Raw genomic sequence first — 22096 nt, 5'->3', positions numbered from 1 at the left:
TAGAAGACCCGATGATGATCAATCACAGAAACTTTGATGCTTCTGTGAGTTTCAGTGTAAGAGATATAGCAGTTTATTTTTTTATGGCGAGTAGGTGAACTTTGACCCCTGCTAACCCCCTTCAGCATACTCAAAAACTCACCGTTTAGATAACTTTAGATGGGACATGCCTTATGAACACTGACCGAGTTTGAAGTCGATCAATCAAAATCCCTAGGAGGAGATAGATCAAATACAAAGGCTGTAAACGGCAAAAATCGGCAAAAATGGGGTCAAAATGGGAACTTCAATCAAAAATGGCTGACTTCCTGTGATACTTGCACTATGACATTAATTGTAAATTTTGAGCGTCTTGGGGAGTTCTACAAGTGTACCAAATTTCATGTGTCTACGATAAAGTAAGTGAATAGCAGAGGGTAAAAAAGGGTGTTTTTCCAATTTTAGGTGGCGCCGTAGAGACATTTCTGTTGCAATTTTTGCTACGACTTTAAAATACGTAAATTTTAAACAGGCTTAAGGCCTCCGCCAAGTTTGGTGAGTTTTTGAATATGATAAAGCCCCCAAAAAGCCAATTCATTTGGGTGGAAGAATAATAATAATAATAAACAATAGGAAAACAATAGGCCTTCGCAGCGCTTAGCTGCTCGGGCCTAATAATAAACAATAGGAAAACAATAGGCCTTCGCAGCGCTTAGCTGCTCGGGCCTAAAAAAAATCCCATGTCCCCTGGAGGCCGTACGAACCAATGGCGCCCCCTGGAGAGCGCAAAACTGTAAAATTGTTCCATATGTCTTTTAATTTTTTTGTAGCATATCATGAAGGAATATTTAAATAACATTTGAAATACACAGGGGAGACTTTGAGAATTTATCTTTTAATTTATTTTAGTCCTAAAACATTCTTAAGTACAACACCACAACAGACATACATTAATAATTGATATATATCCATTAAAAAAAATATTTACAATGAAAGGCCAAATAAAAAGAAAAAAAATTGCTTTCTTTAGGTTTAATGAACAACCGATTTCAAAAAAATCTTTCATATTAAGGTAGATATTGTTCTTCATTATTACAAATATTCGACACAGAGTGACTAATATTATTAAGATGAATTGATAATGAGCACAGCACTGCTGAATCTGAGAATCACACTAAAGACAGGTAATATCAATGTATATATAGTAAGGTAAAAAAGAGAAGGACAAAAATGACAAAACCTCAAAACAAACAGTGACTTTGTCCCCGTTTGGGAGAACAACCTTCTCAGGTGTTTATAGATTTCTCTCATTTTCAGCCCGTAAATGACTGGATTAAGAAGAGGACTGCACATTATTACACACATTGTTATCACGAACCATACAGCCTTTGAAATGTCAGATTCCAGTCTCAGAATAATCATGTCATAAGCAAACAAACAGGAGTAGTTGATTAAAACCAGCAGGTGCGGTAAACACGTCTGTGCAGCTTTTTTCCTCACTTCCCCACAGCTTCTATAGGCCACTATAAATATAACTGTGTAAGTGAAGAGTATGAAAACCATCGGAAAAACAGCAACGTTGAATAAAAACAACAAGGCCGTACGTCAACAAGGCTTTTGAAGCCATGCAGAAAAGTTGATTCACTGAATTGTTGCAAGAAATGCCTTTCAAAGTGAAGCTGCAGAGCTTGGAATTGGCATTTCCAATAAAGGGCACAACGGTGTGGCAAGCAGGCACAAACCAAGCCAGAACGAGGAAAACACTCACTGTTCCTTTTTTCATGATCATGTGATATTGCAGAGGTTTACATATCGACACAAACCTGTCAAAAGCCATGGCTGCTAACAGCAAGTACTCTGAACAGCTTAGAGTGTAAAAAGCAAATGCCTGAATGAGACAAGCCTCATAAGACAGAATCTGCTTCTCCGATAAGAAGTCAATCAGAAGCTTTTGGTAGATCGAAGAACTGAAAAGGATAGAGTTGAACAACAAAGCAGCAATAAAGATATACATGGGCTCATGGACAGTGGCGGAGCTAGACTTTTTTTCAAGGGGTGGCCAAAGGGTGAGCAAGGCTTTATCAGAGGGGTCCATATACAAATGATGAACGAAAGGAAACAAATATTTTCTCACACTCACTCAAATTAAAATGGTTTATGTAATTAAGATTTGCCATGACCAAACAAGACGTTAAACGGCACTATGGAACAGAGAACATGTAAATGTAAACTCAGAGCCCAGAATATGACCAAAAACAAATTCTCAACAATAAATAAACTGGTGCTTTTGGCGTGCAATAGGTTGTGCTGGGTGGGGGGAGTTCAGTGCCATTTCCTTCTGCTTCACTGTCTTCCTCCCCAGAGTCTGACTGAATCTGTATCACCCTCATCTCTCTCTGGAACTTAATTGGAAATGCATAAACAGACACAATAAAAAATGCAAAAAGCATCATGCTAACCTTTAGAATTAGGCTTATTGGATTTTACTACTTAATAACTCTCTGTCACAGCCTCTAACCCGCTGGTGATACACTTGGGCCTGGAGTCTCCTGGCTGGATTCTCCAGGTTGGTCACTGCTGCAGGGTTCTGTCTGGTCCTGGTCACTGCTGCAGGGTTCTGTCTGGTCCTGGTCACTGCTGCAGGGTTCTGTATGGTCCTGGTCACTGCTGCAGGGTTCTGTCTGGTCCTGGTCACTGCTGCAGGGTTCTGTCTGGTCCTGGTCACTGCTGCAGGGTTCTGTCTGGTCCTGGTCACCGCTGCAGGGTTCTGTCTGGTCCTGGTCACTGCTGCAGGGTTCTGTCTGGTCCTGGTCACTGCTGCAGGGTTCTGTCTGGTCCTGGTCACTGCTGCAGGGTTCTGTCTGGTCCTGGTCACTGCTGCAGGGTTCTGTCTGGTCCTGTGGTCACTGCTGCAGGGTTCTGTCTGGTCCTGGTCCCTGCTGCAGGGTTCTGTCTGGTCCTGGTCACTGCTGCAGGGTTCTTTCTGGTCCTAGTTTTTGCCTCTTTAAGAAGAACTGGGCGATCTTTCCTTTTCTCTTCATTTTGGCTCTACACAAAATAAGAGCCTGGTATTTACACTCCATGACTGTTTGGCAGAGACAACACTATTTTAACTATTATTTAAACTATAGTTTTTAGTTTCTGTAGTTAGCTAAAATACTAAATTAAAAATACATTAATTAAAATTAATTAATATAACTAGTTAGGTTATAATTCAAAGCTTTCATATGACATAGCCTACTTACATTTCAGTCATTATAAAACTTAATGGTTTTTCACATATTATTACCACACATTTCAAGCAAGAGCTGGGAGATAGAAAACATTACAGGGCAGCATGTCACTAAAACATATGTTAAAAGAATCTGTCTAAAACACGATCTATCAGCACTAGCATGGCTAATATAATAAACGAGGCACTACGCAGCGGTACACAACCATTTTTTTTTCTTTTTAGAAATGTATGACAAGTGCCGCCTCTCATTAGGAAGGTAACAGCGGTTACCGCTGAGCGGTGAAATGGAAATACCTGCAAAACTCCTCCACAATGTACTCTAAAGCCGTTGATGTGTATTGGATCAAGCAGAACCCACATGTCAGTTTAACCCAGTGCTTCTCAAATAGTGGGGCGGGCCCCCTTTGGGGGGTGCGTGTGATCCTGGGGAACAGGCTTTTTTTGGCCGTACTAGTATAAAGCGTTCTGTCTATGGCCTCCGTTATTCAACAACCCCCAACATGAAAAAGTTTTTCACAGGGATGAAAAGAAAAGCGGAGAGAGACAAAGATAATGAGACAACAGAAAGTCAACCGAAAGCTAAGAAGAGGAAATACGACGAAGCGTATTTAGCGCTTGGCTTCACTGTGACTACAGTTGGAGAAGAGGAAAGACCGGTGTGTTTGCTGTGTCTAAAAATGCTCGCAGCGGACAGCATGAAGCCAAATAAATTAGCGCGTCACTTAAATACGTTACATCCCAATCACGCCGATAAGCCGCTAGAGTTTTTTCAGCGAAAAAAAAATGTTAATAAGGAAAAAATGTTATGCAGAGATGGATAGTCACGGTGGGGAGTGGGGGCGCGAATAGTTTTCTTCTTGCTAGGGGGGGCGTAACGGAAAATAATTGAGAAGCACTGGTTTAACCAATGAACAGCGTCGGACATCGAGCTGCCTTCAGGGACAGTCGGAAATTACAGTTTTCCTGGCAAATCTTTGCCGATCTCATAAGTATTATATTTAAAATTACCATTTCCAGTGGGGTGGCTCTAGGGGTGGCCAGGGTCTGTTGGGGGTATACTTGTTTTCCACACACAAAGTGACATTTTATAGCACAATCAAGAAACTGTGTTACCTTCAGGTGTCAGAAAAATGTTAAATATATATCAAATATGCCTTAAGAGAAATTTAACTATGTAGTTTAATGCCTTAAAATTGAGCTTCCGTCTACTCTTTTATTCCTTTAGAAACATTTTACCAGTGTTGCACTGAGAAGCAGCTCCTCTAATGTTCTTTTCTGACAGGTGTTTGCTAATTGCTGCTGGCTAGTCTGAAGGAGCTAGTCAGGAGTGCGGCAGAGAGCTGCTCTGTGAGGCAGAAGCCTAAAAACCACAGCCCTGTGGAGGCTTCATCTCGAAGGCAGGGAGAAATTCACCTTGATGTTTCATTCATTTTTCGTCAGACAGCAACAGCAGCACAGGGAGGAGCTTGATCCTTTTGTAGAATATCTGTCTCAGACTCTCATGACAAATATGTAGAAAAGATCTTTTTATGGAAGTTACTCACAGCAGCTTTAACCAACGTGTCAGTATTTTAATTGCAATACCGTCATATTTTACATACATCATTACTTCCTATAAAATAAGTTCTTAAAAAATGAAGGTTTCTGATAGATTTTAGTCTGAAAAATCCCCTTGATGACCGACACAGGTGTTCTGTTGGTTTGAGTTCATTCAAAATGTGAAAAGTTCAGGGAACGTGACAAATTTTCTTGTTTAAAAAAATAAATAAAAAAACAAGCTCTTTTACAATAACATTAGACAGCACACTTTTAACACAGCCGTTAATATATGCAGCAAATATTTTTGTCTAAGTGAGAAGAAGACATTTTCTAGTAGTAGTTTTGTTTTGGTAGTAAATATTAAACAATACCTTTTGTCAATATAAGATAAAATCTAAACAAGGATGGATATTAATTCAAATATTTGGAAAGTTTTAAAAATCTATTCAAAATAAAAAACAGCAAAAGCACAAGAGACTGAAAGTCATTTCTCTACCTTCGTAGGAGATAAATCACTTCAACAATTTTTATACTATATATTAGATTACAAAGACTCATTCTTATCAGTGTCAATAATAGTCACAGAGTCTAAAATAACAGTTTGAGACAAAGTGGTGGCTAATAAAATGCTTTTTTTTTTTTTTAAGGCATTCAAAATAAAGAATTGTTCCACATGTTGAAATTTATTTCCACACAAAGTAAAATGTGAAACAATGAAAGCTGAAATGACAGAGTGTCTTTTCCTGAGCTGTGTAGAACGTCAGATTGAGCTGCTAAAGGTGTCTTCTTAACAGTGGAACGTTTTGTCTCCGGCTTTGAAATAAAACTTGAGAAAGAACGACGAGCAGGCACATAATAAGCTTTCCGATGAATCAGAGAAACACTGGTACTCTTTGACAGTAAAACATTACCTGCAGATTTTAAAAAGACAAACGTTATCACTTAAACAAAGCGGAGTGAAAACTAAAGACAGAAACTATGAAAGCTTAAAGCCACGTTTATGTTTCTCTGGTGTGACAGAGCAAGCGCCTCAGGTGTTTGTGAATTTCTCCCACTTTCAGTCCATATATGACTGGATTAAAAAGAGGATTGTAGATTATTATTTGCAATGTCATTATGAAACGTGCAGTTGTTGAAATATCAGATTCTAAACGACAATAATCATCTCATAGGTGAGCAAACAGGAGTAGTTGATTAAAACCAGCAGGTGAGGCAAACATGTCTGTGCAGCTTTTTTCCTCACTTCCCCACAGCTTCTATAGGCCACTATAAATATCATTGTGTAAGTAAACAATATAAAAACCACCGGAAGAAGGCTAACGTTGAATAAAATCACTAAACCGTAGATCATTATCGCTCTTGAAGCCACGCAGAGAAGATAATTCACTGAATTGTTGCAAAAAATGCCTTTCAAAGTGAAGTGACAGAGTTTCAAATGAGCAAATATAATCACACCCACAGCTAAATGGCAGGCAGGCACAAGCCATGCTAAGATGAGGAAGCTCCTCACTTTTGTTTTTCTCATCATGGTTGGATATTGCAGAGGTTTACATATGGCCACATATCTGTCATAAGCCATTGCAGCCAAAAGTAAAAATTCTGAACCACTTAAAGAGTAGAATAAAAAAGTCTGAAGGATACACGCTTCATAAGCTATGATCTGTTTTTCAGATAAAAAGTCGATCAAAAGCTTGGGGTAGACCACGGTGCTGAAAAGCATGGAGTTCATCAGCAGAGCAGCAATGAAAACATACATGGGCTCATGGAGGTTTCTGTGGATCACAATCAGGCAAAACACTGTGGAATTGAAGGACAGGATCAAAACATAACCTGTAAACATGATAATGAAGTAGACATATCGGTATTTATCCACCTCTACGTGACCGTCAAGAGTGATGTACGTGACATTCATTTCAGTAGGCAACGTAGTTACGAAAACAAAAATGAAAAAGAGAGACTAACAGTTTCAAAATGCTGCACATGAGAAAAGTAGTCGAATGCTGCAAACACTCGGGGTGGAGAAAAGTCACTGTTGACTGTTTGATATGGAAGGACTCTTTAAAGAGCTTTTCTGCCCACCATGGATTTAGGAGACTAGTCCTTGAAGAGATGTTGGCATGGTTACAAGCTTGAAGTTGAAGCGACGAGTGAGACGATACGGATCATTCTATATCCATTATCCTTCTACAGCAACATTTTGTGCAGATTTATTTACTTTAATAAAGAGTTAATATAAGAAAATGTTCAGATGCCATTAAAGTTTGGTTTAAAATTGTTTAAATTTGAACTGGATTTGTGGGGGTCACAGGTTTATTTCTGCTCACTTTAACATTTAGTTTGTACATTTAAAGTTACGTCTTCAAATTCACAATAATAAGATGCCAACATGTAACATAAAAGAGGTATTAAATAATGTATTTTAGTAATAAATTCACAATTTTAGTCAGCAAGAATTGGTTTTAATAAGTTATGCATTTTGTGCAAAATTAACAGTTTTTTTATGGCAGTGGTATTAGTGGCAATGTTTCCCACAGAAAACTTGCTAAGTCTGGTGGTTGAGTGTTACGTCAGTTATTCATCCAGCGGCCTGTTGTGTTTTTGAGTTAAAAAATACTTAATAGTTGACAGGAAATTTGAAAATATCACTTGATAATTATGTTACATGATGTGTTACATGTTAGATTAATACCTGAACACCAACTACAAAATCTTAAAAAAACGCAAACATTTATAAAGACTTAAATGAATAAGCAATGCTTATCCTGGTGGGGTCAGAAGTAAAGCCTGGTGGCCCGCCAGACTTATAATACTGTGGGGGAAATCCTGGCTAGGTAATCACTTTTTATTCAAACTTATCTTTAACAGATATAAATACGCCGATAGCTATAGATGTAGTATTGTATTAAACAAGACTGATGCTTGTTGCTGTGACAAAATACAAAAGCATTTCACTCTGGTTAAAAGTCTTCTTTGAAAACATCGTAAAAAAGAAAAACACCAGTAATTTCCATTTTATATTTATGCACAAATTAATTTAGTGTTCTAAAACAAAGTGACATATGAATGTTGTGTCAGAGTAGTGTAGTGGAGGTGGTGAGGCAGACGCTGGAGGCCCAGGTAAAGCGAATGGTGGTAATTTAATAACAAAACTATCCAGCAAACAAAGTCAACAAAGGTAGTCTGCAGCCAGGCAGCACGGCTGAGCGGAAGCCAGGGCTCAACCAGCAACTGGTCAAACAGTACAACCAACGACAACGTGCGACAAAATGACAAGGACCCAAACAAAGGACACAGGTGGGATTAAATACAAAGAGGGTCATCAGGGGAACAAGACACATCTGGGAGCAATCAAAGGGAAGACAGGACAACGAGGAGACTCAGGACACTGAAAACCTAAATAAACACAACAAAAAACATGGAACACATGTTGATTGGTAAAAATTAAGAGACAATTTAAAATGAGCCGTTTCTCTGAATGTACGTTTTATAGGTTTATGTCTGAGTAAAATGGATGTTGTTCTTTTATTCTGTGAACTACAGATAACATGGCTCTCAAATTCCAAACAAAAATTTAGTGTTTATTTTCAGAAAATGAGAAATAGTTAAAATAATAAAATAGATGCAATGCTTTCAGAGTTCAAATAATGCAAGGAAAACAAGTTCATTTTCATTGAGAAAAAAACGACAATATTAATGTTTTAACTCAGAAATTAATATTTGGTGGTAGAAGCAGGAGGTTTTCAATGGGGTTCAACGCAGTGGGCTCTTCATGTTTATAGAGCTGTATGTATAGGCTATATACAAAATCTTTACTATTTTGTTTTGGCAGTAAATATCCAACTAAACCTTTCATAAAACATTAGTAAGATCACGTCAGTGACAGGCTTTATTACTGAACATTTGTGCAGCATTTTGAAATGTATTCACAAAAAAAAAAAGAATTTTAACAGTAGTATATCCTGTCTTAAATTACACAGGCTTTAAAACAAACTTGAGGAAAAGTATTTAAGAGTATCATTAATGTGGATATGGTAAATGAATGAGAGAAACACACAAAAGTGATCAAATTCTACATGTTTACATCTAATTATTAAAAAGTTGTCAAAAAGAATTATTTCCAGGGACAGACAAAAGACAAAAACGACAGAAACTTTAAAAAGCTGTCACTTTCCTCTGGTGTGACAGAGCAAGCGCCTCAGGTGTTTGTAAATTTCTCCCACTTTCAGTCCATATATGACTGGATTAAAAAGAGGATTATACATTATTATTTGCAATGTCATTATGAAACGCGCAGTTGTTGAAATATCAGATTCTAAACGGACAATAATCATCTCAAAAGTGAGCAAACAGGAGTAGTTGATTAAAACCAGCAGGTGAGGTAAACATGTCTGTGCAGCTTTTTTCCTCACTTCCCCACAGCTTCTATAGGCCACTATAAATATAACTGTGTAAGTGAAGAGTATGAAACCATCGGAAAAACAGCAATGTTGAATAAAACAACAAGGCCGTACGTCAACAAGGCTTTTGAAGCCACGCAGAAAAGTTGATTCACTGAATTGTTGCAAGAAATGCCTTTCAAAGTGAAGCTGCAGAGCTTGGAATTGGCATTTCCAATAAAGGGCACAACGGTGTGGCAAGCAGGCACAAACCAAGCCAGAACGAGAAAAACACTCACTGTTCCTTTTTTCATGATCATGTGATATTGCAGAGGTTTACATATCGACACAAACCTGTCAAAAGCCATGGCTGCTAACAGCAAGTACTCTGAACAGCTTAGAGTGTAAAAAGCAAATGCCTGAATGAGACAAGCCTCATAAGACAGAATCTGCTTCTCCGATAAGAAGTCAATCAGAAGCTTTGGGTAGATCGAAGAACTGAAAAGGATAGAGTTGAACAACAAAGCAGCAATAAAGATATACATGGGCTCATGGAGGTTCTTGTGAATAACAACCAGACAAACGACGGTCGAGTTGCTGGACAGGATCAAAATATAACCTGTGACCATGATGGAGAAATAAACATACCGATATTTTTCCAACTCCACATGGCCACCGAGACTAATGTATGTTACATTCATAGTCTCACCAAGCCAGATGATTGAAAAACTGACAAAAAAGGGGTAAATGAGACGGGTTTAAAGTCTAAAAGTGTCGCTCATGAGAAAAAAAAATGAATAAATTGGACTCGTGTCTCTTTGTGTGCACGTCACCGTTCCGCCGTACGCTCTGAGAGGAAATGGAGTTAGATCCCCTTTTTAAAGTTTCTCCTTTAACCATTATGGATTTCAGTCTATTGCAACTTGAGTTGTTGGCAGGGTAACCGCTCCACCTGTGTAGAAGCATGAAAACATATCACTGAGAAACAGTGATTTAGGTCTTTGAAATTGTTTCACACAGCTGCTGTTGAACTTTAGCGTTCACTCAATGTTGTTCTGTTTATACCTAAAGGATTAATATTCCTTCTTGCTGAGTCAATACACTCATATTCAACCACACTGACACATGCTTACTACATATCTCTAACAAACTTAAATCCATTGTGGTTTCTACTGAAACTGTAAATATGAGGGAGGAATTAATCAGTTTCACCCAAAAATATATAGTGATAATATGTTGCTGGACGTTCCAGAATTTGGCTTATTTGAGCTTCTGCTTCCTTATTAGACGTGAAGAAGGCATCAAAAGACTGAAACAGCTTTGATTCATTTCTTCTTAAACGGGCGTATTACTTGTTTTCCACACAAAAAGTGACATTTTATAGCACAATCAAGAAACTGTGTTACCTTCAGGTGTCAGAAAAATGTTAAATATATATCAAATATGACTTAAGAGAAATTTAACTATGTAGTTTAATGCCTTAAAATTGAGCTTCCGTCTACTCTTTTATTCCTTTAGAAACATTTTACCAGTGTTGCACTGAGAAGCAGCTCCTCTAATGAGCACAGCAGATGTTCTTTTCTGACAGGTGTTTGCTAATTGCTGCTGGCTAGTCTGAAGGAGCTAGTCAGGAGTGCGGCAGAGAGCTGCTCTGTGAGGCAGAAGCCTAAAAACCACAGCCCTGTGGAGGAGCTTCATCTCGAAGGCAGGGAGAAATTCACCTTGATGTTTCATTCATTTTTTGTCAGACAGCAACAGCAGCACAGGGAGGAGCTTGATCCTTTTGTAGAATATCTGTCTCAGACGCTCATGACAAATATGTAGAAAAGATCTTTTTATGGAAGTTACTCACAGCAGCTTTAACCAACGTGTCAGTATTTTAATTGCAATACCGTCATATTTTACATACATCATTACTTCCTATAAAATAAGTTCTTAAAAAATGAAGGTTTCTGATAGATTTTAGTCTGAAAAATGCCCTTGATGACCGACACAGGTGTTCTGTTGGTTTGAGTTCATTCAAAATGTGAAAAAGTTCAGGGAACGTGACAAATTTTCTTGTTTAAAAAAATAAATAAAAAAACAAGCTCTTTTACAATAACATTAGACAGCACACTTTTAACACAGCCGTTAATATGTGCAGCAAATATTTTTGTCAAAGTGAGAAGACATTTTCTAGTAGTAGTAGTTTTGTTTGGTAGTAAATATTAAACAATACCTTTTGTCAATATAAGATAAAATCTAAACAAGGATGGATCTTAATTCAAATATTTGGAAAGTTTTAAAAATATATTCAAAATAAAAAACAGCAAAAGCACAAGAGACTGAAAGTCATTTCTCTACCTTCGTAGGAGAGAAATCACTTCAACAATTTTTATACTATATATTAGATTACAAAGACTCATTCTTATCAGTGTCAATAATAGTCACAGAGTCTAAAGTAACAGTTTGAGACAAAGTGGTGGCTAATACAATGCTTTTTTTTTTTAAAGGCATTAAAAATAAAAATTGTTCCACATGTTGAAATTTATTTCCACACAAAGTAAAATGTGAAACAATGAAAGCTGAAATGACAGAGTGTCTTTTCCTGAGCTGTGTAGAACGTCAGATTGAGCTGCTAAAGGTGTCTTCTTAACGGTGGAACGTTTTGTCTCCGGCTTTGAAATAAAACTTGAGAAAGAACGACGAGCAGGCACATAATAAGCTTTCCGATGAATCAGAGAAACACTGGTACTCTTTGACAGTAAAACATTACCTGCAGATTTTAAAAAGACAAACGTTATCACTTCAACAAAGGGGAGTGAAAACTAAAAAGACAGAAACTATGAAAGCTTAAAGCCACGTTTATGTTTCTCTGGTGTGACAGAGCAAGCGCCTCAGGTGTTTGTGAATTTCTCCCACTTTCAGTCCATATATGACTGGATTAAAAAGAGGATTATACATTATTATTTGCAATGTCATTATGAAACGCGCAGTTGTTGAAATATCAGATTCTAAACGGACAATAATCACATCATAAGTGAGCAAACAGAAGTAGTTGATTAAAACCAGCAGGTGAGGCAAACATGTCTGTGCAGCTTTTTTCCTCACTTCCCCACAGCTTCTATAGGCCACTATAAATATCATTGTGTAAGTAAACAATATAAAAACCACCGGAAGAAGGCTAACATTGAATAAAATCACTAAACCGTAGATCATTATCGCTCTTGAAGCCACGCAGAGAAGATAATTCATTGAATTGTTGCAAAAAATGCCTTTCAAAGTGAAGTGACAGAGTTTCAAATGAGCAAATATAATCACAGCCACAGCTAAATGGCAGGCAGGCACAAGCCATGCTAAGATGAGGAAGCTCCTCACTTTTGTTTTTCTCATCATGGTTGGATATTGCAGAGGTTTACATATGGCCACATATCTGTCATAAGCCATTGCAGCCAAAAGTAAAAATTCAGAACCACTGAAAGAGTAGAATAAAAAAGTCTGAAGGATACACGCTTCATAAGCTATGATCTGTTTTTCAGATAAAAAGTCGATCAAAAGCTTGGGGTAGACCACGGTGCTGAAAAGCATGGAGTTCATCAGCAGAGCAGCAATGAAAACATACATGGGCTCATGGAGGTTTCTGTGGATCACAATCAGGCAAAACACTGTGGAATTGAAGGACAGGATCAAAACATAACCTGTAAACATGATAATGAAGTAGACATATCGGTATTTATCCACCTCTACGTGACCGTCAAGAGTGATGTACGTGACATTCATTTCAGTAGGCAACGTAGTTACGAAAACAGAAATGAAAAATGGAGACTAACAGTTTCAAAGCGGTGCGTCTTCGTTTGCAAACCGTTTGAGGAACGGCGACCGTTTAAAGAGACTTCTTTATCCACCATGGATTTCAGACACTATTCCTTGAAGACATGTTGGCATGGTAACAACTTCTGACAAGTTCAAGGGATGTGTGAGGAGTGGTGCCTCAAAGTGCATACGCATTACTTTTAGAGTAACGTTGGCTTCCATTAATCACATTAATTATTTTCTCATTTGTCATCAAACAAACATCAATTTGTTTACATGTTAGCAACTCGCTAACCAGCTTTCCACAGAGGTTTTAGGCGATAACATATGTAGGAACTCCACCTATCATAGTTTACATGCAGCAATGTTGTTTTACTGCTATCTACAGATAATGAGGGGAGAGATGGCGACCTTTTCATTCTGCATTCTGTGTGTAATTTTGGATGTGGGTCAAGAAAATAACCAAAAACCTGACTACTGGGATGTGAAACGCATTTTTTTTTATGTTGTTACATCAACATTTAATCCCAAAACACATTTATTTTACCTCAAATGTCATAAAAAAAAACTGTTTATGCAGCAGTTCCTATAACAAGTGGAATGAAAAGGGAGAAGGAAGAAACACCAACAAAGTATTTCCGTGTTTAAGTATATTTAGCTTTCATTTTACTTATAATGCGTGATAATAGTCAATCATACAATGCTTTTGTTTCAATGATCACTATTTTTATGTCTTCAGTTTTTTTGTTGAGTTCATGGATAACACAAATAAAAGGCAGTAAATCAGCCTGAAGTAAAAGGATAACATTCAAACACTTTGAATACATTGTTTGAAGGCACAAAAATAATCATTGGATTATTTTACACGACCGAAAAAATGCTTAAGGTGTTTGGAGATTTCTGTCATTTTCAAACCGTAGATAACTGGATTAAAGAGAGGATGGTACCACAACACTTGCTTTGTCATTAACAAGCGTACTGTTTTCGAGATGTCTGACTCCAGTCTGGTCACAATCACATCGTAACACAGAAGAACGAATAGTTGAATAAAATCAGCAGGTGAGGTAAACACGTCTGTGCGGCTTTTCTCCTGACAGCTCTACCGCTCCGGTATGACATAAGTAGGATCCTCGTGTAGGTAAAAACTACGTAAAAGAAGGGAACAAATGTCATACTTAGCAAATTAATCACACCCAACAAGGACAGCGTGCTCGAGTTCTCACAAGCGAGCTTATGAATGGAAGAGTTGCAAAAAAATCCTTTCAGGTTGAAGCTGCAAAGTCTGTGTTTGGCTGTCAGTAACCAGAGCGCAACCAGACTGGCAGGCAAAAGCCAGGCCACAAACAGCAGAAGGCAGACGGTGGTTTTCCTCATCACATTTGCATATCGCAGAGGCCTAAATATAGACACGTACCTATCATACGCCATGGCCGCCAGCAGTAGCAATTCTGCATTCCCAGTAACGTAATAAGAGAAATATTGAAAGTGGCACGTTGCATGTGATATGATCTGTCTCTCAGACAGGAAGTTGACCAAAAGCTTTGGGTAGATAGCCGTGCTAAAAAGAACGCCATTCAGCAACAAGGCTGCGATGAAGACGTACATGGGCTCATGAAGATTTTGGTGAATTGCAATAAGGTAAACAATTGTGCAGTTGCAGCAAACAGTCAGAATGTACACCGTCAAAATCGTTAGAAAGTACAAATATCAGTATTTCTCCACCTCAACACACCCATCGAGCGTTATGTAGGTTTCATTCAATTTGTCACCCATCAAACCACTGAAAAATCTAAGTCAGGAAAGCAACCATAATGTTACCAATATAATGACTTGCAAAGGCTCCTTCAGAAGACTCTGTGAAAATGTAATCTAAATTTAAAGGGATTTAATCAGTGGATCAAGGGATCGGTTGTTATTTACGGTGAAGTAAACCCAGCAGTTTGAGAGGGAAGTCCCTCTTAGTTTCCAGGGTGTTGATCTTATAAAGGTACATAATTCCCCCTGGAGCTCATTAAACTTTTCAGCTATGGGGTCTAACTTTACAAGCAAGTGAGGCCAACTTTATTAGATGTTGCCTTTATTATTGTGACACGATCGTAACGTGAACAAGTTATGTTTTAGGCTTGGGTCAGTAATTGTGTTGACATTTAGTTTTAAGTAAATTATGAATGGGTTGTCTGTATGTCTATTTATAGCACAATCAACTGAACCAATCTTCACTGGGGGTCTGACTTTGAGCGGGAAGTACCTCTGCCCTCAACAGCATGCCATATCAGTCAGGAACCATACCCAAACCAACCCACTGCTCACATTGCCAGCCACCGTGCACCCTACTGCACCTACAGAGGAAGAGTGGGTGGGGGCCAGACCAGTAGGGAGAAGCAGCAGTGAATGGCTAGTCCAGCACACCAAAGATCAGGCACCCAACCAACCCCACACCACGAACCCACAGGCACCCAAGCATGCTGGCAGCTCACTGTCTACACATAACACATCCGCCATAAATGGCACACCAGGTCCAAAATGAAACCACTCTCAATCACTGCCACACACGTCTAATGGTCCGGAACAACCAGCAGGAACCCCAGGCTCACTTTGGCCAATGAAGGCTTGGCCATCGCAGTCAGGACTTGTGATTCAAAGTCTGAACAATCGTTGGAGAACCGGAGTCCCCCCAAAGCCTGAAGCCACATGGCTTGCTCCTCCTCCTGGCCCCTGAAATCCTAGCAGAGAACAGGGGTATGAAAAGACCCCAAAATATTTTTTCATAAATTTTGGGGTTTCTCTTTATCCTAAAGTCAAACCAAAAGAAACATTTATTGTTTGGTGTTCAATTCTTGTGTACGAGCTTGGAGTGGCATTGTGGAGTAATCCATGTCGGGGCTTGTGTGAAGAGGTGAGATCCACAGAGTTTAGATTGTTGGGACTGTTTCTGGCCCGTCTCCCGATGGGGCCGGGATCAGTGTCTTGGCCAGGGTGGTGTTCAGATTCAGATGTTTGTCAGATGCAATCTCAGTTGGGCTGCTATTGCCACTAAATATATATTGTACTGGAAAGTGCAAGCAATGATGTCAAGTTATTAGTATTATATGTGCATATGTTGTTAGTTGATGTGTTTTCTTGGGTTTTTTCTTTTTCCACAGGTCATAGTTCAAGGGTGTTGACTTGCATTCTCTGTGTGTTTATTTCTCTCCCCTACTCTTATCTCCTTTCTTTTTAAGCCTTTCCCTTTTTCATTTTTTTTGTGCCCATTACATTTCACATTAACCCAACAAAATGTTTTAGAAAGTTTTATATATATACATATCAAATAGCAAAAGCCGTAGTTCTCCGCTTGTGAAAGTAAATCTCTTGGGCCCGATGGAAGATGTTGATGACTGATGTAATGCACCTCCAGAGACAAGCTGTCTAGAGGTTTATGACATGCTGAAGAAACCATATACAATTTTATCACAGGCTCAGTGTGCTTCATTTCAAGCAGCTGACTCAAAGCGCACTACCATGAACAATGAAATGAATGTCACCTACATTTTTCTGGATGGATATGTGGAAATGAGCAAATACAAATATGCTTACTTTTTTCTGATGTTCTCGGCCTACATCCTAATCATATGCAGCAATGTGACGATCGTGTACCTCATCTGGGTTAACAAAAACCTCCATGAACCAATGTATGTCTTCATTGCTGCTTTGCTGGTGAATTGTGTCTTTTACAGCAGCACCACTTACCCAAAGCTTTTGATTGACTTCTTGTCTGAAAAGCAGAGAATAACCTATGAAGCCTGCCTTGTTCAGTTTTATTTCTTTTACTTCGTGGGTCCAGCAGAGTTCTTTCTGTTGGCGGTCATGTCTTATGATCGGTATGTGTCCATATGCAAGCCTCTAATATATCCAACAATTATGACAAACACCACGGTCACCGTTTTCCTGGTTTTCTCTTGGTTTGTTCCTGCTTGCCACGCATCAATTCCTCTAATAATGCTCAGCAGCACCAAAGTTAAACTCTGTAGCTTTAACATCAGAGGGATATTTTGTAACAACGCAGTCTACACGCTTCAGTGCGTGATGCCGAGATCTCTTGCTATATTTGGTGTGTTTGCCATTCTGGATATTGTAGTACTTCCTATCCTTTTCATCCTGTTCTCCTACACAAAGATCCTGATCATTTCTTACAGAAGCAACAAAGAAGTCAGGAGGAAAGCAGCCGAGACCTGCCTGCCGCACTTGTTGGTGTTATTCAGCCTGACTTTGTTGAGCGTGTACGACATATGCATCGTGCGCGTGGAATCAGACTTTTCAAAGACGGCGCGTTTAATCATGACGTTGCAAATTGTCCTGTATCACCCTTTGTTTAATCCGTTTATATACGGGTTTAAAATGAAGGAAATTTACAAACATCTTAAGCAGTTGTTCTGGCAAGCAAAAGTTGTCTTGAGTAAAAATCAGCAGTAACTGTGAGCAGACAGTCAGTACTTCTGATATACTGCATGCAAAATATGTTTTATCTAATGTCGTTTAAAGTTTTACTGTTATTATGTCTATGTATCTGATGCATGTCAATATTGTAAGTTTGCAAGGGCTACAGATTAGAAATAAAACCACAAAATTACCCAATTTATCCAATGTTATGTTCGCATTTTGTAAATGTTTTTTGTATTATCCTTTACAGAATAAAATTTCCCAAACTATTTTTATTTGTTATTTCTGTCCCCTTGCTCTAAAACCTGTTCTTTTGTTTGTTATTACTAAGCTCTGCGCACATCAACAATTAATAAATAATATAATTAATAGTCTGTAAGATGATCAGACAGTGTTGGTCATGAATTAAAAATGTATTAGAGAAGCCACTAGTCGTGGAGCATAGATCATATAGTTGCAATAACAATCGAGGAAAAATTAGATTTAAGATTAAGCAATCCTGTTGTTTACTAAGTAAAATAACACATCACAATGTGTTGGGGTCTTGTCTATTGAACCTATTTGCGTTCAATAGGTTCAGTTATTTTACGGATAAAGTTTTATTTCTTGTTTGCATGTATCATGGTAACTCGATTTCAGCTCAATCTCCTTCCTGTTAAGCTCATGTTTTTCATCCGTGTCTCCTATCAGTTGCTCTCCTCCCGTGTCTACCGTGGTATTTAAGTTAGTCATGGCTTTGTCTGTCCCAGGTTTCTTTTACATCTTATGTCTGTTATTTGGTCAAGTCAAGTCTCTGAAATACATCTATGTTCGCATTTTGGCTCACCTTTATTTCCTTCGCTGCCAACCCTGAAAAGACATGCTTAATTTGTCTGCATTTTTAATTGAGTTAATCGCAGGCTTCTACTTACTTGCATTGTAAGTGAAAACCATATATCAATATTTTCAATTCACAAACTATTTTTGCTGCTAAATTATTGGATAATTAGACATGTAATCTCAAAATTAAATGTTTTGCTTTTACCTGATACTTAGGTTATTGAACCTCATTCAGTTTTCAAGCGTTTCAGGAATCCTTGATCATTCATGTAACTTTGTTGAAAAAATATTTTTTTAGAAATACAAACTGTAGATGCTGACATTTCCGTTGGACGTCTGAGTTTGCTGCAACATGTTTACTAGTAGCCAATTGTCAGTTAGTTTGTGCTTTGATGACATCTAAGTACAGATGTTGAACCTGCCATTGTTCACACAATGGAGGGCATCTGAAGATGGCATTCTCTACTTTGTGAAAACAGACCCTGTCTGGAACATTAGGTATGAAAAAAAAAAAAAGGAGGCAGTATACTTTTTATTTTGCCTACAATATATCTGACCTAGAATTTGTGAAAAAATAGGCTTTAGAAATTGGACACATGCCTTAGAAAACAATAAAGGACTTTGAAAAACAAGCATAGTTCCTCAAAAGGCAATTAATCAGCCTGTGGTGGAAATTAATTTGCATTAAAGGTACAGAGATCTGAAGCAGGTCATCATGAAAGGAAACCAAAATAGGCAAAACTGAGAAGGTGAAATTTCATTGTCTATAATTTTGTGCAAAACTATATAAAGGGCATATTTGTTTAGGCCTAACTTGATTAAAAGGAAGCACACTAGGTAACCTTTAAAAAAACTTTAGTTTCGTCTTTTGCCTCCATTTACGTCCAAATTAGCCTAGCCATAGCCTTCCTGAGTTATTCTGTTCTCTTAAAATCACAGGTCAACTCAGACATACCACAGCAAACCACACTCATATCACATTTCAACTGTGGTTATATGATACAAGTTTTATGATAGTTGGACAAAAGTAGAAGAAAACCCGAGTCTCGAATAACCCGCACACAAACTGTTTAACAGAATTCATTACCAATATGCCGACAAGAGTTACTATTTACGGAGAAGTGATACTTTAAGAAAACTTTTGGCCTCCAAGGTTTTATGAACTTGGTAAGCTGCAGCAATATTTTTGAGTTAATGAGTCCCATGGAGAATACGTGAATATAATAAAAAACCTTTGTGCTCCAAGACCAACTGCTTTGCACATCTGGAGAGGGAACAGACGACAACCACACTGTCCAATTCCTTTGAATTTTTAAAAGTGAAACCATTGCCATTTTCTGTTCATGATGTTATCATGTTTGTGTACAGCATATTTATGGATGGGAAAATTAATGAAAGGTATTTAACTCTCGACGGACATGTAGAGTTGCATAATACAGGTATCTGTATTTTGTTGTCACACTGACTGTGTATATTTTTATTGTTATTGCTAACCTGACCATTGTGTATGTTATATGGATGCATGAACACCTCCATGAGCCCATGTACATTTTCATCGCAGCTTTGCTTCTGAACTCTGTTGTTTTCAGCACCAACATCTATCCAAAACTGCTTTCAGATTTTCTATCAGAAAAACAGATTATATCTTATCCGGCTTGTTATGTGCAGTTTTTTCTCTTCTATTGTTTGGGCGCTTCAGAGTTTTCCCTGCTGGCGGCAATGGCCTATGATCGTTATGTATCTATATGCAAACCTCTGCAATATGCAACAATAATGGGAAGAACTACAGTGAGTATTTACTTGAGTTTAGCTTGGCTGGTGCCTGCTTGTCTGATTGCAGTTATGGTAGTACTGAATGTTAATGTGAAGCTCTGTAAATATAACATAAACGGAATTTTATGTAATAATTCAATCTACGGACTCCACTGTGTCGACTCGAAGGTGCAAACTGTGTTTGGTGCTGTTGTGCTGGTTTTGACTCTGTTGTTTCCTTTGATTTTTATAGTTTTTACTTACACCAGAATATTTATTATATCCTATCACAGCTCTAAAGAAGTCAGAAAGAAAGCTGCTCAGACCTGCTCGCCCCACTTGTTAGTGTTGATCAGTTTCTCCTGTTTGTGTGCGTTTGATGTCATTATAGTTCGAATGGGATCCGACCTCACCAAGGCTGTACGTTTAATAATGACTTTACAGGCAGTTTTGTATCATCCTCTATTAAACCCAGTCATATACGGTTTAAAAATGAAGGAAATATCTAAACAATTGAAAAAGTTGTTCTCTCAAGTTAAAGTAATACACTCCTAAAGTTTATTATGTCAACGTGAAATTATTTGACACATTCTTATACATTTGTATTGTTATGCAAAATAAGTAAATGTGCTATGATTTACAAAAACCTTTTTATGAAGAGCAATGTTGTCTAACTAATGTAAATTTTCTGGTTAAATTTTGCATAGCTTCTCTCTTAAGGTTGTGTTGGAAAAAACCTATGGTTTATATACACAAAAAGTGTAAAAAAACATGAACAGAAATAAAAATTTGATCCGGAGAAAGTGAGTTAAAGTTGGCCTAAAGTATAAAGTAAATTAAAGAGAAAGAACTGTAGAGTGTCTTAAAATAATTAACATTACCCGACTCTTTTGACTTTTGAATTAAAGCCATTTTTTCTTCATTAAAAACCTCTGACTATGTTGTTTTTATGTCAATGGTGTATTCCTGCTCAAGCATGATTATATATAATACATAAATTTAATTCCACTTAATACTTGACTACTGGTTCAATAAAGCTATACTGATGAAGCCTACATATTACAGGTTAACTGTGTTTTCACTGCTTTAATATCTGAGATAAGTCAGAGAAAACTGCGACAGCAGTATGTATGTATGTCCATTATGTCCATACATAATGGACATTATGTATCACGTTGGGAGTTTTTATTGTGTTTCAGATTCCGAGGCGGTGTTTGACGTAAATTTTACATGTATAAATTGTGTGCACACAGAAATGACAGGTATCTCAGGTATCAAATGCATATCAAATGCATGGTTAAAGGGCTGCTCAGGTGAACCTACAAAGAAACTTGGTACTTTCAACTTTCACTTAAAATTAATCAAATACTCAAACCAACAACTCCAGAACAGTCATGCAGACGAGTCACTAAAAGTCACTACAATGTGGTCATATTCCGTTTGACGAATGCCAGCCACTAAAGGCAGCTTGTCCTTTTCAATACAGCACTAACTTTAAATTGAATTTAGCAAAAATATCTGCATTTCGACTGATCACACAATTGCACTAATGGAAATGTTGAACAGGGGAAAATGATTGTTTTCTTTTATGGTTGATTATTATTGTTTTTTTGTTTGCTTTGCATGTAGAATGTTTTGGGGTTGTTGCTTTTCTTTTTCCTTTTCCCCTTTTGACAATCCAAACACCCTGGACTGAAGGTGGTTGTCTCGGGAGGCGGGGCGCACTAATTGGCCACCCAGACAGGTGTCAGCAGAGGCTGATTAGAGCCAAAATAAAAGGAGCTTGGCTGGGAAGAAGACAGAGAACTGGTTCTGCAGCCACGGGAACTGACACGCTGTGGGGAGCAGACGGAGCCCGCTCATCCGGCACAAGCGATCGAGAGTTGGACAGACGGCCCAGTACAGAGAATCAGGGCAGAGGGTAACCTCTGCCCGCGCCTGTAAGTAAAGTTTCTTTCTGGTCGAGCTGATCCTGCAGAGAGCTGGCAAAAGCACGTCTTCCGACGGAGTTCTGGTGCGGGGATGCTGGCGCTTTCCTGTTCTTTCCTTCTAGTTGGACCGAAACGTAAGGGGGCGTGGCATGCCGAGGAGTGGAGCGGTGGTGGAGCGCTGTGCGGCCGGCTGTAGTGCGCGCTACACATAGATCACCGCCACGAACAAGAAAATAAGCGGAGCCCAACCTGTG

At 38.3% G+C, this 22096-nt stretch overlaps 2 protein-coding genes and 3 pseudogenes across 2 annotated transcripts; 2 read left to right on the top strand and 3 right to left on the bottom strand.

Annotated features, from left to right (window-relative positions):
- Positions 1–1292: 1292 nt before the first annotated feature.
- On the bottom strand, positions 1293–1993 carry LOC129379197 (olfactory receptor 4S2-like). Its single transcript, XM_055059844.1, is given in 3 exon segments — positions 1293–1324; positions 1419–1560; positions 1562–1993. Coding segments are annotated over 3 exon segments (606 nt in total).
- Positions 1994–5751: 3758 nt separating this feature from the next.
- Positions 5752–6692, bottom strand: LOC129379196 (olfactory receptor 11A1-like; annotated as a pseudogene).
- A 1830-nt stretch (positions 6693–8522) lies between these two features.
- LOC129379195 (olfactory receptor 5AC1-like) lies at positions 8523–17373 on the top strand. The gene is made up of 2 exons (XM_055059842.1): positions 8523–8542; positions 16422–17373. Exons 1-2 carry the CDS (start codon positions 8523–8525, stop codon positions 17371–17373), a joined length of 972 nt encoding a protein of 323 aa, XP_054915817.1.
- Positions 8917–9857, bottom strand: LOC129379206 (olfactory receptor 11A1-like; annotated as a pseudogene).
- Positions 17374–19513: 2140 nt separating the features above from the next.
- On the top strand, positions 19514–20466 carry LOC129379194 (olfactory receptor 13C2-like; annotated as a pseudogene).
- The last annotated feature ends 1630 nt before the right edge of the window (positions 20467–22096 follow it).

Source organism: Poeciliopsis prolifica, unplaced genomic scaffold (genome assembly GCF_027474105.1).
Source record: "Poeciliopsis prolifica strain line A6 unplaced genomic scaffold, Auburn_PproV2 SCAFFOLD056, whole genome shotgun sequence".
NCBI classification, from domain to species: domain Eukaryota; kingdom Metazoa; phylum Chordata; class Actinopteri; order Cyprinodontiformes; family Poeciliidae; genus Poeciliopsis; species Poeciliopsis prolifica.
Note: the sequence above shows the minus strand (reverse complement) of the source record. Positions and strands in the feature narration are given on the sequence as shown.